The sequence below is a fragment of the Tauraco erythrolophus genome, chromosome 28, assembly GCF_009769465.1.
Source record: "Tauraco erythrolophus isolate bTauEry1 chromosome 28, bTauEry1.pri, whole genome shotgun sequence".
Classification (NCBI taxonomy): Eukaryota; Metazoa; Chordata; class Aves; order Musophagiformes; family Musophagidae; genus Tauraco; species Tauraco erythrolophus.
The window spans coordinates 3351590-3376138 of record NC_141492.1 but is presented as its reverse complement, the minus strand read 5'-3'; the positions used below and the strand labels follow the sequence as shown (position 1 = coordinate 3376138).

At 42.1% G+C, this 24549-nt stretch overlaps 1 protein-coding gene across 3 annotated transcripts in view; it reads right to left on the bottom strand.

Annotated features, from left to right (window-relative positions):
• The window catches only part of KDM4B (lysine demethylase 4B), a 92210-nt gene that overhangs the window by 25458 nt on the left and 42203 nt on the right, over positions 1-24549 (bottom strand). For 2 of the 3 annotated variants that reach the window (XM_086627574.1, XM_086627575.1), the window contains exons 8-11: positions 22994-23131; positions 8911-9107; positions 8401-8433; positions 4327-4496 (exon numbers count right to left, since the gene is read on the bottom strand). In XM_086627574.1, coding sequence (XP_086483700.1) covers positions 4327-4496; positions 8401-8433; positions 8911-9107; positions 22994-23131 — 538 coding nt within the window. The remainder of the gene's footprint in view (positions 1-4326; positions 4497-8400; positions 8434-8910; positions 9108-22993; positions 23132-24549) is intronic. The other variant, XM_086627573.1, reaches the window with a different exon arrangement.

The window sequence follows — 24549 nt, the reverse complement described above, 5'->3', positions numbered from 1 at the left end:
CTGCTCGAGACTCCTCCATTAAGGACCAAACCAAAGCTGAGCAGCCAAACCTCGTAAACAGAAAATCAGATAAACCATCACACAGTAACGAAGTATCTGCAGGAGGAAAGGTTTGAACAGAGAAGGTGAACAATCCCACAATAAGATAAAGTGCTAAAATGTTCTAGGGGATTCCTTAACTTCGACCCAGAGTTCTGGTCTGATTACTTTATTACACTGATTTATAAAAACGGGAACAAGTCCAGCCCAAATAGTTTTTGTTGCACTTGTGAAGGCAGTCCCTCAGATAAACTGGTTTGTTCTATCACACAGAAAGGAATATTGAATTTCCTTAGAGAAACAAACATATTGAATGAAAGGCAAATTGGATTTTTCCCCAGTTGCACAAAACCAGATCATATTTACTCTCTATACACTCGGAGAATTCTCTACCCAACAACAAAACAAATGCCATTCACCAGCTTTATTGACTTCTAAATGGGTCATTTGACAGCAGCTGGCATGTAGAACTTTGTTTAAAAGTTTCTGCAGTAAGATGAACAAACTAGTTTGCAAGTGAATCTATAAAATCAGAAGCCAGGAAAAAGTGAGGTAAAATTCAAAGTCCCTATCTGGCTATCATGAATACTTCCAGAAAGGAAAGGGATCTTTATGCACAAATCAATATGGTATGTTGATAGAGGAATGTCTATCAGCTGTCCTTCTGCTGAAGAAAGGAGGCAGTACACAGGAAAACAGCAGCAGGACAGTGGTTTTTCAAGGTGCAAAACCAGGCTTCTCTAGAGGTGATGTGAAATACTATAAGGAGTTTGCTAAAGTTGCAGGTATACAACACCTGGGGGGGGAAGAGGTGTCGGTGGGGAAATCAAACCACCTAGGCAGGACTGTGCACCGTAGTTCTGGGCAATGAGATGAAAAAAAGCTGCTTTAAGAGTACGGACTTCCCCTGCTAGAGAAATATCCCCTGGTATCGGGCAAAGGCAACTAGAGATGGATTCGGCATCAGTAATTTAGCCACAACTTGAGTTAAACAATTTGTACTGTCAACAGCTCAAAAAGCAGCTGTAAATTAGACTTATTAATCTAGTAGAAGGACAAGCACAGAGATAAGATGAAACTGAACACAGGAGAAAGCATTCTAATGCAGCATCACATCCTTCGAGATGCCTGTGTTTATGAAATAGTTGCACTCAAGGGTTTTCTTCTATCCACATCGGAATCTGTGCAGTAGGTGAAGTAATCACGAGGATTATTCCACCATCCTGAAGTTCCTCCTAAACAACTGAGTCCACATTTTCACTTCCAATAGAATCATAGAATCACAGAATGGTTAGGGCTGGAAGGGACCTTCAAAGGTCATCTAGTCCAACCCCCCTGCAAGGAACAGGGATATCTCCAACTAGATCAGGTTGCTCAGGGCCTCATCCAACCTGGCCTTGAATGTCTCCAGGGATGGAGCATCCACCACCTCTCTGGGGAACCTGTTCCAGTGTTCTACAACTCTCATGGTAAAAAATTTTTTCCTAATATCCAATCTGATATTGGATATAGTAAGAAATAGTATTTCTTACTTCTAGGAAGAGAATATGATCCTAGAGCAATCCTTGTTTATATCCTGTACATCATCCACGCTAACAGAATATGCAAAATGACCGATACAAGAGCTTTAGAAAGCAAAAGTGGTAGGAAAACACCTTCTCCTTGCTTCTAGGGCTTGTGTCTGCTTGGTTGTTATCTGAACTTCACATGGCACATACTACAAATATGTAGATGGCCACGGCAACTGCTAGCACATTTCTGAAAAGGCTCAATTTTCTCTACATGATGCTAGAAAAGTCCAGAAAGTCTCCAGGACAAAGTCTGGTGCTATGACATCGTTTCATGACAATCCCCCCAGTCACATCGAACAGTCTCATCTCTTAGTGATTCTCCATTGCCAGCTTAAGTAACACTGGAGAAAAACCAGCAAGAGATGAGTCACTTGGCTAACGGCCAATTCTTGAGATGTTGCCTAAAAGTAAAACCTTCACGCAGCGAACAGTCACCACCAATCTGCTATTACACATAGGTAATAGCCGAAAAGTTTTCAGTTCTGGTTTCCTGGCATCTTGATCACAGTGTTGCTTCATGTAATTATATATTTAGTTTACAATTGCAACACTCAAGAGGATGCCATTTAATGAAACGTGGTGGAAAACAACACACAACTATTTTGGAGTTAGGCATCTCTTTGCTTTTTCTCACATTATAAAAAAAAAGAATGCTGTAAGATACATGGTTTGTAGCCCAAGTCTGCAGGACCCTTAACAGACACGGCATCGTGGGTAACAGCTGCTATTCACAGGATGTATTTATGTGGCTTAGCACATCCAGAGACAAGCAAAGCATAAAGACTGGCCTTTTTAATTTCAAGTCCCAAGAAAACCTGCTAGAGAATTCTAAATGCATTAATAGAAACACAAGAAACACAACTTATCATGAGTATAAAGCTGAATCATAAAAAAAAAACCCAAAACCCAAAACAAAACAACAACAAAAAACACCTTAAGGTATCTGGGTCAGAAATCCTGAAAACCTCAATATTAATACTCAGCTAGTCCAAATAACCAACATGAAGAACAAGACCTACTTTGAAACTACCAATGATTACTCTGAAATCTCATTCTTCCTCCTTCTCAGGGTCATCTCTTCTGGTGTAAGTAGGAAATCCAGCCAAATTAAAACCAGAGGAAAAGAAAAAGGAAGTGAAGGCAGGAGGGGGAAAGCTAAATTGCCACGAGCAGGGCCATCCAAACAGATGCTATTTTCTTATTTTTAAGATGAAAGTGTAAGACACTTGTGAGAGGTAACGCAGACAGCAGGACGTAGAAAACTAGAGAATTCATTGATATTTAATTGCTATATTGCATTAAGAAACTTGTATATTTGCCAACAGCCACACCGAGCACTAGACCCCTCGGAAACTGCAAAGCGAATTGTCTACTTCTAGTGATGCTTTCTGCAACGGTGCTGAAAATAAGTTTTTTCCCTCCTGTGCTAACAGTTAAAGAGCTCTTAACATGTCGTCTAAGTGGAACCTATTCTGCTAGAACAGAGCCTTTATTGTTCCTCTGCCATTCTAAGGATCTCGGATCTGTCCTTGTCACTTATCTCTTGTCTCCGGAGGGATATCAGCATTTTCAGACCATTTATTACAAGCATCAACTGTTAAACTTGTACAAGAGCTAAGAGCATAAATTGTATGCTCTGCCGATGCTTTCAAGCAAGGGCAACAGAAATTAACTGTCTGCACTGTTCTACTCCTGCTCTGCACAACAATGATTTTGAAACTCCTTATTTCCCATGAAAAGAGAAAATACGCTGTCTAGCTAAGAGAGTCTGGAACTGAACAAAGACCTCAATTCTTTTCCCAGAGCTTCCACAGATTTCCTTCAAAATCATTATTCAAGGTTCTCAAAACAGTTTGCAGCACCAGTTTTCCCCAAACGGTGAACAAATAACAGATATATACGATACCTGAAAATGAATCCACTAGTGTTTATGAAACGCTCCAGAGTGCATCACAGACACATCAACTATCTAACCATGCACATTGGGGGGGGGGAAGCAGCTTACTCCCAGCAAGAATCACAACCTTTCATACACAGCCAAGACAAAAAAAAAGTATCACAGAAAAAGCCTCCAGTAAGATGGCTGAGGTCAGGTCTTTGGACACGTATCTTTTGGATATGCAGAAGAAATATAAAGGACTGGGAGTTGTCATGGACTGGTATTAACTTCAGCCACGCAAAGAAAGCTGAAAAGCTTCCCTCCTCCAGCTAGGCTTGAAGAAAAGCAAACCTGCAACCTGCACTCCTGCAGCAGCTGTGGATCCACCCAACCTAAGGCTGACTTTATTCACAATCTCAAATCAAAGAAACGAGGAGGAAGGGAGGGAAAGCGGAAAAGATTAATTGCACGAGAGAGTGCACAAATCTTTCCTTTTCAGAGTAGGACACAAAATATATTTATTTGTTTCTCTATGAAATATTTAAAAATATTCCTCCCCTAATATATATTTTTACAAACCTGTAGTAGTTTTGGCAGAAATTTCAAGCCCTGCCAAGAAAACGATTTGGACTGAATCCTTAAAGAGAGGGAAAAATCAATTGCTGCTGTAAATGATGGCGTATTTCAGTGAGCACAGCTTTAAAATTGGGAAAGACTCCGCTGATATTTCAACAGAAATAAACAACAGCAGACAAGTTATTTACAATGTGTTTTAGAGAGATAGCTCGCCGCAGCTCTCCACTGAAGCGACGTGCCATCAGCGAGCAGGGCCCTCACCTTCTCCCTCAATCACTTTGCTTCTCTCCTCTTCCTCCAGATCTGGCCCTCTTTTCAGTTCCTCTTTTACTTTCACATCTTCCAAGGCAGTTTCGATAGCCATGACATCCCCAAGAGACTTCTGATCCTCTGTTTTATGTCTTCTGGGTTGACTTCTTTTTCTGTGAGACCTGGAAGTACAGAAGTGTGATTTGACATAAAAGAACAGCCTTCAATATATAAAACGATCACTGACTTAAAAAGCTGAATATAAAACAAAAGGATCTTCTTTGGAGAGACAACACAAGGTAGCTCACAATAGCTACAGGGCAAAGTGGATATCTGAAAGGGAACAGATGAACCTTGCATAACGCAACGCTTACGATCCATTCACAGCAGCCATTAACTGTCCGGGTTTCTTGAAGAGCTTTTTCCCACCATTACTAATGCAAGCTCACGAGCAGCAGTTAAGCTGATTTTAATTGTATTTTAAATCTATTTTGCTCGTGTTTCAAAATACAGATGAAAACTTGCTATAAAGCTTCCTTTCATCCTCTGCCTCCATCCCATCATTTCTTTTCATTCTGTACGTGCTTCCCTCTGGCAAACTGCTGGAATTCTGCAAAGCATCATCTTCCAGCTCTGAAACATTACCCAGCACTGCCAGTTTCTAATAACACAGTGTAATGAATGCTTACAGCATAATCAATAGGCAGTATATGATTTTTCAGCAGTGTAATTCACTGGGTCCAAGGCCCACGAAGAAGTCTAACCAAAAAAAGTGCGTATTAACGTGCCCAGACTAATACTAACAAGCCAGTAGCAATGCTGCTCCTTCTAAGGAGTCACCTCCACTAAGACAAAGAGGTTGCAGTAGCCACGACGCAGAGCAAACACAAATTCAGAAGCCAGGATAATGCCTTTTGGTCAGGAACCAAGCACCCACACAGCCGCTCACTCACTCCCCACCTCTCGAGTGGGACACGGAGGGAAAACGGGAAAAACAAGAGCCAGAGAACTTGTAGGTTGAGATGAAGTTTAATAGGTGAAGGAAAGAGGAAAGAATAAAAATAGAAAGAAAGAAGCAAAGGAAATCACTCACCGTCTCCCGCGGGCAGCCCAATGCCCAGCCAGTCTCCAAACACCTTGGAAGCCAACTCCCCCCGTCTTCCTTCTCTACCCCAGTTTTACTGCTCACCGTGACGTTACAGGACATGGAGTATCCCTTTGGCAATATCCCTCCCAGTCTCTCGCACACCCCCAGCCCAGTCACTGGGCAGGGGGCAGAGTGAGAAAAAGAAAAAAGCCTTGACAGTGTGCAAGCACCACTCAGCAACAGCCAAAGCACTGGTGCCTTATCAGCACTGTGGTAGCCACGAATCCAAACCAGCCCCGTGGGCTCCTATGAAGAAAGTTAACTCCATCCCAGCCAGACCCAGTACAATTTTTTTAAAGGATCTACCAAACAGCTGCTTGAATGTTGGGTTTAAGTCTAACAAGCTCTCTTCTTCAAAAGAGACCAATTCAGAGACCTGCAATTTTTCTGCCATTTTTAGCACGTAGAGCTTATTTTCAAAAGCAGCATCTTCCATATGGCCTCCCCGTTCCAGGCCCTTGCATCTACCATCATGTAACAAACTGTAAAATGCAATCACACTGCATCCAGCGGCCCAAAACTCCAGAAAAGCTGAAATTCAGCTTCCCATCCTCAGAGCCCAGGAACTCAGCTGCTAATTAGATTTGGAGTACAGTGGAGTTAAGAGCCCTTCATCAGATAACCAACAAAGAAGGAAGAAAAAATTTAAACCTGAGATGAATGATTAATAGGAAAGAAAGTGGATCCATATGCACAGTCATTTATAATTGCCAGACTCTAACCATATGGTGGCCCTCCAGTATAGATGTTAACTTCACACCTGCAAGACATTCATTAGCAGGAACACACGGCCGAAGCCAGAAGGATCAGCTTTTGTCTTCACCCATATTCTAAGTACACACCACCTTCTCTGCAGGGGAAAAGCAAGGTGGGAGGAGGAGATAAACCTGTCAGACTTTTCCATTGCACCTGGAACTTTCCATAGTTGGTGAAGAAGGCACTGGAGTAGAATTAAGTGTTACGAAGCTCTTTTTAGTAAAGTGTGTGTTTTATTCCCGTGGTGTAGAAATGCCAGGCAAAAATTAAATGACAAAGCTTTATACTCACAGTAGATAAAAAAAGATCTTTTAGCAGTGCTCTTCTCCCTCTGCAGTTGTGGAAAAAATGAAGAGAGGCAGAAAACGCATCATTTAAAGAAACTGTGCTTCCAGAACTACAAGCTGCACATTTCCAGAAGCGAAGATGTTCTGTATCCGACATCATTCGCACGCCAGAAACGGGCTTTTTGTGGACTAGACTACAACAGTCTCTAGCTGAAGCCATGAAGTAAACAAAGTTGAGTTTTTCAAGGTAACTAAGTATGAATGACCTTAGTGAAGAAAGAAAACATCTCTGCAGAGTTTAAAAGCTACATTTTTTCAAAGGAGCTGGCGAAAAAGCAGCATTTATACCCTTTGAAGAACAGACCACAAAGTGACTTAAGTAAACACAACTGTGAAGAGGTGTGGGCAGAGGTGAAACCCATTCTCTCAGTAAAGTCCATTCTGCTGAGAAAAGTCAGTCTTCAAGTAAAACTATGTCTTTCCAAGACGTAAGTGTAGGAAAGAGACTACTGCTAAGCAGTATTTGAGAGCTTCAGAACTGCTTCAGGATAATACTGAAATAATCCAGGAAACAACGGACAGATAAAGAAAAGAAGCACCTGGATCTTTCGCAACAGGCTCAGGTTGAGGGAGAGGCTTCTCTGCTAAGCAATAGGCTCAAAGAGGGAAAACAATCCTTGGTGTTCATATGGCTCCTCACAGTATGCAAACATTACATACATAAGTAACTCTTATAGCCACAGCCAGTAAAGAGATCCCGAACTTCCAGATGTGGAAGAACAAGATCCAGGGACTCATGGAGTTCAGACTGTCGTTGCCCACAGAGCATAAATCACAACTTCTGACTCTCAGACTACACTGCTTTTCCGTTTCAGCACTTGCAAAACAACGGACAAATCGTTTCATGCAAAAAAGGCAAGACATGGGACCACCAGTCCAAAGCAGCACCAGGTAACTGAAAACTCCTGGAAGACAATAAAGACCAGTGCTAGAGAAAGAGAGGCACTCTTACTAGTATGTTATCTTTTTCTTTGATAGAATGCCTAAATAAATCAGCTATCATCAAGGCATTAGGTCAATAGTTTTTAAACTGTTACTTAAAGCCCCTATCAAAGATGGCCCCAAAAACCTACCATCTATTTAAAGCTTTTTTCCCAGATTTCAAAGAAGTGATATTGGAACTGAAATTACAAGAATATTATTACATCTGGATGAAGTAGTACTATTTCCAGAGACTGTCAATGCTCACACCAGAAATTCAAGGAATACTAGATGAGAGCAGAAGGAAGTAAGCTCGTGTGCTGCACTGCAAGCACTTTGGGTAAGAGGCAGAGCAGGACTGCGAATGACGTAAAATGGAAGGCTAAGGGAGCACATGGAAGGGCACACACTTCACATCTGAGCACATTAAAGCTGTATGATAATTCCATTTCCTAGAATATAGAGTCTCATTCCTCAAGGAAGCTTGATGAGGAAGGAAAGTTCTCCTGTTGGCAGCCCATGTCTAAAACACTCTAGTTCAAGTCCACTTTCCAGGACAGCAGCAGCTTTTTATTAACTACCTGCTTCAGTGACTACTTAGCTTTATCCACGAACAGTTAATCATTACACATCACTATTAATTCAGCAGATTAACTGCACACTCAAGAACACAAAACCAGAACAGGCATGAGAGCGCTGAGCTTCTCTAGTGATGCAAGAGGAAATCTCAGAAAACTGCACAAAACCAAGATGAAGTCTGAGAAACCTCAATGCCCCAAGATTTTCTGGGCCCTTTCAAGGAAGCAGACATGAAAAAACTCACTGAAAAAGGAAAACGCTTTCAGAGTTACTATTTTAAGAAATTTGACAGGAAAAAGAATGAAGTCATTTAAGATGATGAGGAAAGTCACATACCGGTGTTTGTTGTCCTCTTCCTCATCTCCTATCCTATAAAGCAAGATTCCAACAGTAAAAGGTTAGCATGCCAAAATTTCAATTCAAGCATGCTGTAACACACAAAACCCACAAATTTTGTAGAAAATTAATACAGAGATCAAAGGAAGAACAGAAAGGCATGCATAAAATCCCTTTTGCAACTGATGGAGTTTTTTTCCCTCCTGCTTTTTGATAAGTGAAGCTATAAATGTTTACTACAGATTTTTTGTCTTCCAGGATAAGAGATGAGATGTGAGGGGGCACACAGCATCCTACTTTCAGAAAACACGTGCTTCTAATGACATTTAAAAGAAACAGAACAATGAAGGAACACATTACTGAAGAAAAATTTACAAGAGGAAGTGTTAAAAAAAAAGAAAAGAAGACAAAAGAAGCATTCGAACTATCCCAAAAAAAGAATTATAGTGTTTAAAGTCTTAGCAACTAAAATCAAACGCAGTGCTCAGACACAATTTTTTTTCTCTTTACCTGCGAAGCAATTTAGTCTTCAACTCCGCCTTCGTCTCGTTCCAGGCATCGAGTTCTGGGCTAGTCAGAGCCGTGGGTTTCATATGGTCCAGGACAGCAATGTCTTTTCCTTGTTTCCATAAATCGTAACGTTCTGGTTGCAGAATCCTCACAAAGACATCCATGGAAATCTTCACCATGTCTTTGCGGCAAGTGCACTGCAGAGAGATCCAGACACCAACACCATCTCACGTCAGAAGAACGTTTTCTTTTCTCGTCAGCTGAGTTTGCCTTTCTCCAGAGGCAAACTAACACTCTCCCCATTTTGTCCGCACAGCCTGCGGTGGGTTCCTAGAGTGGGTCAGTGCCAGGAACCGCATTGACCTACACGTGGGTATTTCAGCTTAATGGAAAGCATGGACTCCACCTGCCCCTGGCAAAACCAGGGACAGCACAAGCTGCCACAGTCTCTGAAGGTAGTTGAAGACTGTGTTCTTAAGGACCTTCTTCTCCCTCTAAGCCCACCAACCAAGCTAAAACCTTCTGCTGACTGATGCTCAGCATACTACTCATCTACTGTCTTACAACCATTGGACAGTAACGACTTTGGCCAATGTAGATCAGCTCCGAGTCTGATCCCAAACCCACGTTCCCCACGTTAGACAGTCTCTTGCAGAGCTTCTTAGGCTAAAAAGAGATTATTAATATCATTTCATAATTGAAAAAAAAACCTTAAAGGAACAAAAGACTAACCTAGTGAACAAGGCAGTTAAACTTCATTATTATACATCATGATGCTGCACGTAAACCCTTCACAAGACTGCAGGGAAATAAAGAAGGCTACAAGAACTACATTCTGCATCTAAACCACATATGACTAAGCCAAAGAAAAGGTGCACTGTTCAGTTTTACTAGCACGTGCTCGTTAAAATTAACCTCTGGAATGACACTCTTGCCATTGTACGTGTCTACGCAAAGATGACCTGAGTATCTGTTTGCTCTGATGAAGCACAGAATTAACAGACCAAGTCTAGCAAGGGGGGTCCCACCCAGGACACAGACACCAGACTGAACGAGCATCTAGTCTTTATAAACTTTTAGCTCCCAAAAACGAACGGAATCGAAAAGGACACAGCAGTACCCACGGGTCTTACACGGCCTGTGCTGCTGCGGGTGAGAAGTTGAGCCCCGTTACGAGTTCTGCTCTACGGCGCAAAGCTTTGCTCGGTGTGTACTTGCCCTGAGTTGCTTTTCAGCTTCAAACTGAGGATGAAGTAACTATGGCTGCTTTGCAGGACTTGTTTTTCACCCTCCCTCCACACCTTTTCAAAACTGTTCTGTCCTTTCTCTTCACAGAAATGCATGAAATTAAACTTGCTTCTCCCCTTTCTTCTTTCATTTTTTACCACCGTTATGAAAAGATTTATGGCTGTAGTTAAGAGCAAGAGAGAAGAGTGTCGTTCCGTACAGTTCTCAGCTATCCCACTTCCCTCCCAACTCCTGTTTTTCATTTTGCAAAGACCTCTGGCTACCTCCTGCTCTGCCCTGACCAGGAGAGGAGTAATAACCTGAGTGTGCTGAGTGGGAAGGAGTAGTTATGGCCAGGCGCTTTCAGGAAAACTCAATTCATTTAACGGAAAATAGCGCGGGACAGAAAGGCTGGAAATGCAATTTGACCAAAGAACGGCAGGAACGCAGATGGTACCCACGCTTCGCATCCCTGGCCAGGCAGGGGGTTCTCACCAGCACCTCCATCAACACTGGCTTAAGGGATTTCTATTGAGCAGACTTTCAATCGCTTTTCTTTAAGAAATTGTAAAAGCACCTGTGTGCTGCTGCAAAGAGGAATACAGCAGAGCACCCCACAGCACACATCATCAATGAGCTACGGAGATTGACCTCCTCTGCCTTTACCAAGTATGAAAAATGGCTTAAAAGGGGAACGGTCCTTTCTGATCCTAACCTGGAACCAACATCGTGCAGCACACAGATGTCAACTCCTTCAAATGAAGCGGAGCAAATCCTGAGTCAGAGGGGTCTAAAGGTCTCCAGTACAGTCTCCAACCACCGCCAGCTTAAGAGCCTCACAAAATGGTGAAGTATACACAGATTATCAAGAATCCACACACTGAGCTACCTGGATGCTACTCAGACAGCTCTTCAGAGAAATGATGCTGTGGGCTGCAATCTCCAGTGTACCACAACACCAGGAGCCTGCAGTAGCCAAGTTCCTTTCTTTACACAAATCTAACATGATGTATGCTTATATTTCAATTTTAATTTAATTTTATTGCTTTCACACTAGCAAGCATGAATAATTTACAAAGCTTCTTTCCTTTGGGGCTTCTTCCGGACCATGCAGTTATATTTCCTCAGCTGCTGCAGTTGTGTCACATTCCTGTTCCCATGGCTGGGGTATTTTTCCATACCCTTCCCTCAGACACAGCAGTGAGATCCTGGGGGGGGGGGGGTTGTGTGTGGTGTGTGTGGCAAGAAATTTCCTTTGCGATTACCAGTTCTATTCCATTTGAGCAGGACAAAAACCAGCCAGGTTGCGTTTCCCTGTCAATGACACCCATTTCCACGTATTGCCTTCCCTTCCATATACACAGTCATGTTTCTTTCAAATTATTTAACTGTAGTCATAAAACACATGTGTTTCCTAAGACATACCATGCCTACACACCCCACCTCCGACTCTTCCTATCCCAATTTCTGCAGGACGTATCCTTTCATATCGCATTTTCACCCTCAAATTCTTCCACTTTCATATTCCGGTATAATTAAATGAACATGTCCACAATTAACCACCACCACTAAGGAGAGATACGAAACCTCGTTTCCTTTACGTGAGTCAAAACTGAACCACAAAGCCTCGATTCAGGTATCTACAGAACTCCTGCATACCAGTAGACTTGAGAAAGATTTGAGAGAGATATGGCCACCAAAGCACAGACCATGACCAAACGGCAACATGAAGGATAGGCCTGTCATGTCAAAATGACAGGTGAGAAATTTCGGCAACTCTGAGATCTAATCAAATATCTTCCCGTCTCTGCTCTGTCGTTCCCCGTTTGGTAGCCAGACCATCATACCAAACTGCCTGGGAACAGCAAGGCTGGCCCAGTGACAGATCAAACAACAAAATAAACAACAGAATATTCATAACTTGGCTCTCCAAGGACCAACTGCAAGTCCTGAAAATGAGGGTGGAAAAAAACAAAACAAAAATCGTAACAGTTTTAGGATCAGCTCTTTACTTTTGGTTACAAAGGATCTGAGACCCAAAAGAGCAGTAAGACAAGAGGAGCTTCCATATTCACTAAATCTGCAGGAATTTAATTTGCTCCACCTTATGAAGGCTTTTCCATGCCTCATCTCTCCTCTTCCATAAGCTAATGACTTTGTTAACCGTGCAGGGCTAAGAACATGCAAAGGCAACTTCCAGTCTAAGCACATGCAAAAATACTATAAGGAAATGCAGAGTGAAGCACTTTTCAAACACAGAAAACCAACATTCTTCCTCTCCTTACTATTTTATTATCTGCTATCCAGAGCTGGAGACTGTGGTGAAACATCTGACCACACCAAGAACCCTGTCTCATCAATTATAACTCACAGACTGACAGTGGGAAATTTGTGGCTACCAAATGTGTAACCATTATCTTATTTGTTAGATTTTTAAAAAATAAAACCACTAATAAGTCTATATAAAATAATAGTCAAATAAAAAGACTGTCTCCTTGCAATAATAAAATGAAATGATAGATGGAGAAATGCAGCCTCGTTCAACCTCAACCTCCAGTGTCGTTTTTGTAAGGATATTTCCATCACTTCCCAGCTATTAACACTAAACTGAACCCCATCTGTTCCATAACATATAAAAAGTTAACGTAAAATAACCCTTTCTCCTTATGTAGAAATAGTCACAAAAATGATATATTTAAATTGGCACCTCGGGTTCTCATGGAAAAATCCTCTCATATTTAGATGAAATCAGGGCAGCTGCACAGTTGTTTAAGACTCAGCCAGCCGCCTACTTTGCCTTAATGGAAATTTAAATACAATAAAACCAAATACACTCAAAGTTGAAGTTCTTCCTGCTATTAAGCCATCATTAAATGCCAGCCCAAAATCTCTGCATCTTTGCTTAAAGCTTTTGTATCTGCTTTTTCCTAACAATGAAGCCTAAAAGCAAGTTACTGGGAAAGAAAGATGGTTCAAAAGGCAGCGAAGAAATTCTTGCTGTATATTATGGGAACACATCTTGCTAACGCAGACAACACTTCTAAGCTTCTCTCCACAAATTTTCGAGGAGAAGGTATAGAGTTTCAGCTTTTGGGAGAAACACAAAGTCCTCCCAGTACAATACTCTTAAAGAGCTACCCAATTTGTTATCGGATTACAGACGTGCTACTTGAGATCTAGTTAATACTCACCCAGTATGTCAGAATAAACTAGTCTGGGCTCCAGGTTAATTTTCCTTCCACACAGCCCAAAGCTACATTTCCACTCCGCCCCTGTGCAGCAATGCTCTCACAGACAGCTAAGTTTTCAAAAGTGACAAAGGCACAGACACATGAGTGGCAGGTAGTCTGCAAGTAAATGAGGAGTTAAACTTTGAGAAGAAGGAAAAAAACCTAAAATGCATAGTTTGTGTGTTTAATGGTTGGTAGTTGAAAGCTTGTGGGAAAGAAGATGAGTCTTGACCCCCTGTTTCTAGTGTAATTACCAGCATTGCCGTAAGTCTCAAAAACAAACCAGTTCATTAGGAAACCCACTGGAAATCCTCTACAGAGTTTCATAAACAAAGCAATTGGACAAAGCTTTCCAAGGACTCCCCTGGTCCCTGGCTGCAGGGCATGCTTTCTCCTTGCTTGCTTCCTTAACTTGCTTCCATGCTGTTCCATGCGGATTTCTGTGGGTAGAAGAGCTGGGCAAGTCGCAAGTGGTGTTAGCTGGGGAGGCGGATTTACCCCGCTCCACTTCGTTCGTAATAAGAGGATTCTGGTTTAAGATATAATATAAAATGCCATGTAAAATGCTTCATTTTAGACAAATAAAATAATAACCCATCCCAAGTGGCGTCAGGCTTCTGCTGATATGTTACATGGAGATTTATTTTGAGGTTTGCTGGTTTTTTGTGGGTTTTTGTTTGTTTTTTGGCAAAGCCATTTTGCAACTTCTACCAGAATTCTTTTTTATCTGTTACTATTCTGTAGACTACACCTGTAAGGATGTCGACTGCTCCTGAAGCTATCCCAAATACACACAACCCTCATTCCTGTAAGACGAACACAACCACAGCTAAAGGTCAGTCGGGGGGAGGATCACATCAGTGGGGTCCTGAGTCATATGTCTCAGGTAAGGCTGGAAGAACAGAGACAGAAATTCAGTGCTCTCAGCAGCACTACGACAAGAAGATTCAATGAAGTACCAGTTCCCTTCTGTTTTGAAGACTCATTCCACTACAAGGAATAAACAAAACAAGACTCTTATCCAGTGGTTATGATGCAAGTCTCCAGTGAACATCACTCTGAGGTCACCTCAAGGTATTCTTTCTTCTGCATCCTAAGACTCACGGCTGGAGAAAGCAGTCTGCCACCGCCCCTGTGGCTGGCAGAAAGCCTACCATTTCAGCAGGTCAGCACCCTGTGCTCGTGCACTAAGCAAGCAGCGAGCATGCACTGACACGGCTCGGTGAAGATCTACAGCTCTGAAGTGACAGACACACCAGACAATTCTTGCTAGGTGACTAAAGTTATCTTTTTATCCTCCTGTTTGATCATCTGGGTTTTGTTCGTTTCTTTTAAAAAGAAAGCCAAACGCTGTGCTGTGTCACACGCCTGCAAACCAAGAGATGAAGTTGTAAACCCCACCATTTTGTATCCCATGTACAACAACCAAGATCTACAGGCAGTTTGTAGAAACATGAATAATTATGTTTGGTGGAATATGAAGTGTTGGTATCTGAAGTGACAACCCCAGATTTGCTTCTGGCACACTGAAATTCTTTCCCCTGGTAATAACAAGTATTTTTCAGTAACATTTTTCAAAAGGATACGAAGCTGAAAATATATTTTTTGCCACTCCAAATGCTACAACTTGGAACCAAGGGAGGGTTGATGTGTAAATAAAGGAGGCAAGACGTTGTATATCAGTCCTAAAGGAAAGAGCAAGCGAGATCCCTCTGAAAACCACGCACCAAATGAAGCTCTTCTATCTCTTTCCTGCAATAACCTAAACCCACCTGCATGCGTTTTTGAAAAAGTTAAAGAGTGGGTGAGCACAGAGCAGAAGCGAGACCTGAATCCTGATGCCTGAGATTAGGAAGTGCCCAGCTATGAGCCACCCCATGAAAACCCTGAAACTGCTGACTGCCACGAGGGAACCAAGCTGGAAGAACATCAGAAGCCATCAGGAAAGACAAATAATAAAGCGAAAGGGAGTTAAAAAAAGTTAAGAGGCTGTTCATAAGCAACCTACTCTCACTGCACTAAAATAAAAAGCGGGCTTTATTTTTAAAGTACTCTTCACGCACAAAGCGAAGAGGCAGAAGGATAAAAAGCATTGCCTACACTGAAGGAATTTCTGTGGAGGACATCAAAAAGGGAAGCTACCTGATCAGAAAGTGTAATGCCAATTCGCAGCTACTTTATTTACACTTTCACCTTGCCTTCAAAGTTCCAACACCACCATTCCTGCAGTTCTTGAACACAATGCAGCAAGACTGCTCTTCCTTCTCCGTGTCTATGCCTCCACGTGTCAGCCCTGAAGCAATTCCAATGGAGCAACACTGGCTGCACAGGAAAGCCCAACGCTAAGGCAGCTTTTAAAAGGGATTTTCGGTGGCCTTGCCACACTAGCGTCCCCAAAGCCAGGCGACCCTTAAGCCTCCGCTCTGGCACGTGAACGATCGGGGCTGGCACGCTTTCCCAGGGACTCCTGCCTGACAAAGAAGCCGAACGAATAAGCTGCAGGGAGCACATTCTTCACATGGCTATTTACCGAGGCCACCAAGCACACCAGAGCCTCCACGCTATAAATCACGGGGTTAGCCAGGCAGAGAGAGAATGGGAGACTGTGTCAACCCAGCAACATCATGACTCCAGGGCTTCAGGGCAGCTTTCCATCCCAGAGATCCTGCAGTTTCCATCACAGGCTCTGGGAGAGTCACCCTGAGCTGGTAAAGTCATTACTAAGCAGCTTTTGAAAAGTCAAGAACATGCTTTACACCTTGCAGTAATTAAGCTGAAGTAAATTAGGCTGAGTAGCACAAATAGACCTTGTGTGTTTAAAACAACCCAGATCCTTCCCAGTTCCGTGCTCTAAGGGTTACACCAAACAGGGAGCAGAGGGAGCTGAGCTGCCCGAAGCCATCACTGCCCCCGGCTGCCTGCCCCGAGGTAGGAAAGTCCCACTTGCTCTGAATCAAGTCCTGAACAGTTTATAATTGCATTCCGGATTTAAAATTAAGTCTCTCAGATGCCCCTTGTCAAGGGCAGGACATCCAGAAGGCACAGGCCAGGTACCTACTGCCTCCATCCGTCCACACGGACATCAGTCCTTAGGTCCGGCGGCAGTTCTGATTTCTGGCAGGTCCAGAAATCCTGGAAAACTCCAGGGAGTATTTCTTCTTCTGACAGAAGTGTAAGCATTCTTCCTTCATCAACAAAAATGATGACAAGCTACCTCCTAATGAGTACTTCCACAGGGGATCTTGGAAGGGAGCGGATAAAAACGAAGCTCCAAGACGGTTTCAGAAAAACAACTGTTTCCTTTCCACCTCAGAAAGAAAAACACTGTAAAACTTCCTCTTTATTGCACTGAATCAGTGCTTTGTGGAGAGCAAGGTATTAGGGATATTTACAGATAAAAAAAAATAAGCACAGAAAAGACAGATTTTCTACAAGAGCAATTCTTGAATCTGTCTTACAAAAATAAACTATGGAAATCATTTTCCTGACTAGATTTTCTAAAAAAAAAAGTATTCTAAGCTTAAAAGGTCTAATTGGAGTCATTTAAGGCATACATAAAAAGTACTGCAAAAATACAATTCTGATTTCCCTTATTTTAGAGACCAATTTATTGTCTCTAAATAATACCAATACCAACTGTATTACCGAACAGTTTCTGAAAAAAAAAAAAAACCAAAAACAAATCTCATCAATTTTATTTTCTTGCCAAATAGGGACACATTTTAAGAGAAAACCTACTAACATCTGAATAGTAAGATGTAAGCTTCAATCTTACAGCAAAAATTAGATGCTAGACACCTCTAAATCATGAATACTCCAAACGTAAATTTGAGATGTTATTCCAATATTATACCCCAAAAAATAGTCAGGAGAGGGTTCAGTAGCGATAAGTATGTAAAAGACCACAGTCTGAGATCCAAAAGGCATCTCTCCAAGATGCCTTCATATATCAGTAAAATCCAAACAGAAGATTCTTACGTGTCTTCCTCTTCTCTCCAGAGAAGTGACTAAGCAGAAGAGAAGCACTGAGCTGCACCGGAGCGGAGGTTTGCATGGAAATACTGCGCAGGATGAGATGAAGGTTAGTTATTTCAGAACGTAAAATGTAGGATTTGGAAAGGAAGGGCAACTTGACCCCGTTTTATATTGAGATAGATAATTCCAGCACTATCTCTGGAGTAAACAGGAGATAAAATGAAGGTATGAAAATGTCAACCGATAGTAACGCAGACGTTACCATCCAGGAGTGTCTGCTATTAATATAAAGGAAAGTGCAAGAAACTGTTCCCCTCCCATCCACTTATTTCCAGTTCGGTTTGCAAAAGAAATAGAAAAGCCAACCTGGGAGGTATGCTTCAATTTCTCATAAAATTGTACGCTCTGAAAGTGTCTTTTTGAATACCAGCAGACTTACAGGCCACCTCAACTTCAGGAAGGACACCTCACTGAAACACTTGGCTTTAAAAGGCTTGTTCAGTCAAATACACAGCTATTAAGACCCTCTGTCTGCCGACAGCGGCATCCAAGAGGTTCCAGAAACAAAGCAAATCAAAACAGCAATGCAGAAAGGAATTGCAGGCTCATGTAGCACAACAAAAAGAAAAAAATTGATAAGGAATGAAAATTATCATTCACTGCCTTTCATTCACCAGGCCTTCTTCAACAATCAAACACACACACACAAAAAAAACATGACACAGAGTTAATGGAAGACAAATGACTGAAGAACTCCAACTATAGAGTACAAAGGAAAACATTTCTTCCTAACTTTTTAGGCTCTGCCTATGCAGGTAAACATTAACTATAGTATATACAAAGAAAACCATCCCTACTCAACTGTATTATTTAATCAGTAATGTCAAGGTCTAAAGCAGAGTATTTGGATTACAACTGACTCCTGAAATACTGTGCCAGTATCTCCAGAACTACAAAAAACCCTTTAAACTCATTTCTTCTGGATCTCTTTTTACTTTGCACACGGTGACAGATTGATACTCATGTTAGTCAAATAGCATCTTAAAAAAAAAAAAAAAAGCATTCCCTGCCAGAGTTTGATCTCTCCATGCAGCATAGCAAAGAATGCTGAAATTAATTCCCATCACGTATTTGGAAAGACCTAGTGACAGCACACCAGGATTATCTATGGGAGCCCCAAGATTAACTGAAGGTCTCTCTCCCACCCATAGACAAGTCACTGACAGATGTGCTGTTCAACCACAGCTTTTCAAACCGATTAGGTGGAACACACAAGCCGTGGTTGGCCTCAAAGTCACCTTGACTGGAGAGAAGTCAGCTGCGACGCAAGGTTGCTCGAGGACAGATGGAGACATTTACATTGACAATAAATGAGATAACAGTTAAAGAGCTGTTAATTCTTACACTTCTGGGCACACTGTCCAGCTGTAGGCAAGACATCTATTTCCCAGTGGTACAGCACCATATAATTAAAGACATGAAGTAAAGGAGAACGTTATACCCTTCCTCTGAATCTAAGGAGATTGACATTTGCTAAGAACAGCGAGCAATCAGTCCTGAGGATTTATTCACATCATGAGAGATGACATGAATTTGGTCTGTCACATACCAGTGCTCAGCACTGAGGCTAGAGGAGCAATTACCAGAAAGATCCGCAAATCAGACTTGAGAGGCGAGCTCCTGCTCTAACTAAAAAGCTGAAACAAGACCAGGACAAACCTAAAGAGAGAAACCAAAGAATTCTGTGGAACGTTTGTGGTAACCCATGTGCCAAAAGCCACCAGCTCCCAAACTGCCCACCTGAGCCCGGGACATGCTAACCGGAGACATCTGATACAGACGAAGACACAAATTTCACAGAACGGTTTGGGTTGGAAAGGATCTTCCAAGACCATCTAGTTCCAACCCCCCTGCCATGGGCAGGGACACCCTCCTTCCTCCCTACCACAATTTGTCTCTGTGTATTGGCCCTATGTTTAGTTCATAAGGATGTTTTGGTCTACAGACTCTTACAGGAAGAGGCTACTTGTCAGCAACAGTTACAACTTCCACCTAAAGACACAAAACCCGGCAATCACACCCAAGTTACCGTCACACATATATCCTTCCTTTTCCTTCACATCTGCTTCTCCTAAGCAGTTGTGAAAGAGACTCCAAAACCTCTCGCCAGCTTCTCAAAAAGCTTTGACCCAAACGGGCCAGCTAGTTTATCCACCAAGCCAATCTCCACTTGAGTTTTTAAGCACCTTTTCATCCTGGTTACAAGTTTACACAGATACAAGCTACTTACCTACCATTAGTTTCCTCCATATTGCCTTTTTTTTTTTTTTTTTTCCCCGCTAGTGCTGATTCTTGTTCTACAATTAGAGCAGAACCAGTGTCTAAGAAGCTGATCTTTAAACTTCAGTCTGGTTATTACGTATTTTTTACAGCCTAGGTAGGTTCTGCTGTGGTTAGCAGAACATTTCATCCATCTGGCAGGCAATTAGCACGGCTCTGTCTATGTTTCTCCGAGGTGAGTCATTACCTTCCTACGTGAGCTCTCTCTTACACTATGCCATTGACATGTATCGCTCTCAATAGAGCAGAATCCAAATTTAATTCCTGGGGTAACGTCCAGGAGAACATTACAACGGGCTAATTTTGAACCTTACCTTGTCACCAGTCTCATGAGTACTGGTAGGACAAGACAGCTGTATTGCTAACTCAAGGAAAGGGAAGAATCACCTTCCAGCCAACAGGTCTCAGTGCAGGAAGATCACGTACCTGTAGAGTGCCACCGAGTCGAGAGTCTCCAAGAATTTATAAATGAGTATACGACAAGAAAAAAAAAACCTGCTCTGATGTGGGCAAGGATAATCTAGTTGTGCCTGAGAGCACCGAAATCAATATAACCACTTTTTAAAACCTAGTAAACCTGCAGCAGTTAACCAAAAATCACACACTCCAGGACATCTCTCTCCACAAATTCTCTCTCCGCAAACGCGCGGGCAGCTCGAGCGTACACAGTCAGCTGATATTTCATTAAGTCCCTGTTTAACTTAAAAGGAGAGTTAAACAAACCTTGTGCCCTGACAGTGCAACAGCACTCCTACTTCATCTGGGACCTGATAGTGAGGTATCAAAGGGTTAATTAACACGTATGCAGCGTGTGGTTTAGGCAATAGGAAATGGAAATCGCGGAACAGACAAGTGTCACCGAGTGCAATGGAAATAAATTGGGCGTCTCCTTCCACACTCCAACTTTCTCTCCCTGGATCTGCTGGGAGCTCTCTGAGCTGCTTGTTCAGTAATTTCACGCTACGCTGCCCAACAATGTAAGCACGGAGGCTCCATCCAAAACTGCGCTTCCCAAATGTCACTTGTTTGTGAACACACGGCTGAACCTAAAATTGCTTTTAATATTAGAGTGGTGCCTGCTGCCACTGGTGTAGTTAAGGGTCTGTCAGAATTTCCATGATAAACCCCATTTTCCGGGGTGGAATACCATGACCATTTGCTACAGATAAACCTGGTGGCATACAAGGTCACAGCAGACTAACACGATTTTTTACATTTTCAAACCAAGTTTGCTTGGCTATTGTTGAATTTAAGACACTTAACCCTGATTCGAAGCCTTTTATGGTTCTAGGTTTTTCTTACCATCCCTTTAACTCCAGAACAAATTCAAACGTACAACTCCCACTCCACCCAGCCCCGCAGCCTCGATTATTGCCACAGGGTCTGGCCTACAGCCTTGATGGGGTATGAAGAGGTTACAAACATCAACACAGGGTTCATTACTTGAACACTGATGGGAGACAGAGAGGACAAATACGTAACTTTTAAGTATGAGGATTTTTCTGTTCTGAGAATCATTTCAGTTGCCATTACCGGCAATTTAGAGGTGCTGCTCTACTGTGAGTGGAGTATACGCAGTGAGTTCACGTATTTTATATTTCATGGTATATTTCATTTTTGTATTTCATGGCCCAGCCACTAGCATGCCTAACAGAAGACGCTTTTACACCACTGTAGTTTCAGAAATGAAATAATAAAATCTTGTTTATTTCGGAAACGGAGAGAGCTCAAATGTCAAATTTGTTGGCTAACAGTGGAGTCCTTGAAACTATGGGCTGAATATTACTGAAAAAAATCAACAAGACAGACAATTCACCTTTCAGGATCCTGGCCGGCTGAGCTTGCTTTCCGTGGGATGAGCTTCTCAGACACCAATTATTGTGCCATTGGATAGTCAAAGTCTGCCTGCCTGCAGTTGCTGAGGAAGAATATAGAATACCAAAGAGGGGAAAAAGCAGGAAAAAAGCTCCTGTGGGGTGACAACCATCTTCCTTTTCTAGTTGGGTTAATGATGTTCACTTAATAAAAAGGAAAAATGGGAAGAAATAGCATGAGGTGGTTTTTGTGATTCTACCAGATCCCTTGAAGCCTGCACTGCCAGAAACAGCACAGCCTCCAGAAGCTAAAAAGAGTGACTCACATCAGTCACAAAGCAGCCACTCTGGCTGATTAACACACAACATTGATCACTATCAAATGTAATTCTGCGCAAAAAGTTTCAGCTTGGCTCAAAAATGGCTGATGGCATTACAGTAAGAAGGTGGAGGGTTAAAAAGGGTGCTGTCAAGGACCCCAGGATCCCAAAGCTGAGAACAGAATGACGCCATTCAGTAATCACCTACCTTTTACTACTCTCAGAGTGTAAATCTTTGTAAAGGAAAAAATGACATCACTACATTGTTCCACAGACTGAGACACAGATGTACTTTCAGTTCATTTTGAAGAGAGTTGGTTTTGCCCAGAAGAAAGCATTAGGATGCGTTACAAAAGTTACAAAGTCAAGCTGGGTCGACAGAAGAAAAATAAGTGAAGGAGATACCATAAATGCTATTCTAGAGCGAAAACTAAGTCTGCCTTTCTGGAAAGGAACATCTGAGGCAATTTTAAACTGTTACCCCACTGTAATCATCTCTCCTTTCCCCAAAGACTTCACGGAACTGAACCCTGATTTAAAAATTCAAAGATCCTGTTGAATCAGTTAAGCTGATCGAGTTACACTCGACACTTAAACCAAGAGAATGCAGGATGCGTGCTGCCACGAAAGCCATCACTGATTTCAGAACTGCCAAAAGTAACGAAACACACAAGAAAGGTGCCCTAGTGACAAATAGCCACACAGTGTCATTTCAGCACAACTCTCCTCTGCAAACTTAACTGAGTGCATAGATTAGAGAAATCCAGATGTTTTCAGAAGGTTATTACCATAGTCTTATTAAAGCTTAGAATTATTTCCAGCTTATTCCTTCCCCTTCAGTGTGTACCTAATGAATTGTATTCAGTTACATCAGTCACCTTATTCACTGTGAAATGCAGTTTGGACACATCAGAAAAACTAATCTGAACTTACCGGTCTCAAAACAACCTCTTCACAAGGGGTATGGAATACCTAGCATTTGAGAAAGTCATTCCTATGCCCTCCAAACATCACAAATTATCAACAGGCATAAACAAGCGACACGGCACAATGAAAGAGCACGTTGTCAAAAGAACAGCACTTCCCATTTTCTTCTCAAGGTTACTTCTCCCACTTGTTCCTTTGTATTTCATGAGCTGGTGGTGTTAAATAACCCTTCATCCCAACAGACACCTACTTGGGTTGCCATTTTTCCATAGTCAATCCATCGCAAAGTGGCAAAGTTGGTAGACTCAGCACAGTTGAAGCCGTGGTTGAAGCCGGCGTGGTAACCGTAAGGAAATGTAATCATAAACTCTCCAGCTTCCTGGGTGATCTGAGAAACAAAAACAAAGGAAGATACTCTACAGATTAGTTGACATAACAGCTTGAGAATAGAGATCTAGAAAACAAGATTCACTGGTCAAATCTCTCTCAACTAGAGGGTAGGCAGAACAGTCATTGTCAACTCTTGGCTAAACCTAGAACAACTTCTTGTTACTGCAGAAATACTGAAGTATTCCTATCAAGGAAAAAGAGACAGTACAATGGATGGAAAGGGCCACCAGATCTGACTATTCAGACTCGCAGGCTCCAGTTATAAAAAAGGTCTCGGGCTGCAGCATTCCGGAATATCAATAAATCTTTAGATCATGACCACTTTAGCTCATGGTAAGTCCAAATCCACAGTCCCACCACCATGCTAGTGGAGCCAAGAAAACTGGATTTGCCTCCTAACATGCACTCTACATTGCAGGGTCCCACTGAAGCACATGCTACCTTTCACTGTATTTACTTCCCCACTCACATTTATCAGTCTTACTCCCATTTGTTCACCCATAAGTCAAACATCCTAAAAATTACAGCCCACCATTTGTCTACTTAAGTAAAATTAAAACTACAATAAGCATTATGGACATTACTAACATAAGGTTTAAAAACTCTACAGATTAAAGCTGAAATCAGAGGCCAATCCATTTGTGATGCTTCTAGAGAATCCTCTTTCTAAATTTTATGCAGAAAAGACAATAGGGAAAAAAGGAATTGTTAAGAGTATGGAACAGATCATACGAGCGACACTCGGAGCAATCCCCCCCATCCCGCTCTCTCGCTTAGCAAGCATCCGACAGCACCTCCCTTCTATGGATCAGGAAAGAGGCAAAATTTGACCTTCCTTGTCTTTCCAACCCAGAACTGCTGACAGACCTTTCATAGCAGCCACATGCCAAGCCACTCCATTTGGATTCCTTCCCACAGCAGTTCAGAGCCTACAGAGACTTCAAAGAACTTACACTTATAAACACCAGGATGGGCCCAACCAGAGAATGTAAACGGAGAGAAGTTAAAACCTTTACCCACTTGGCTGGACTAACACCTAAACTTGCTGATGTTATTAACGCTAGCAGAATAATTACCAAAAAAAAAAAAAAAAAAAAGAGATAATAAAAACCAATATGATAATAGCTTCTGCAGCATTTCTGGATGAGAGGTGCTGAAGTCCAGTCTGCATCCAGCTTCACGGAGAATCCTCCCATCCAGCCCCCTCCATAAATCAGAGTGGTAGATTGCTAACTTCAGAAGACGGAAAGATTATGTTTCTGTCAAGAAATCTACATCCTGGTGTCTTCATTTCAAGCCCACAGTGTATGTCCTCCATGTCACTGCTGTCAACATTATCCCTACAATAAATTAGAAAGCACTCAAGATGATGGATAGGCCATGCAGAAAAGTAATAACTATTGAAGGAAAGCCAGC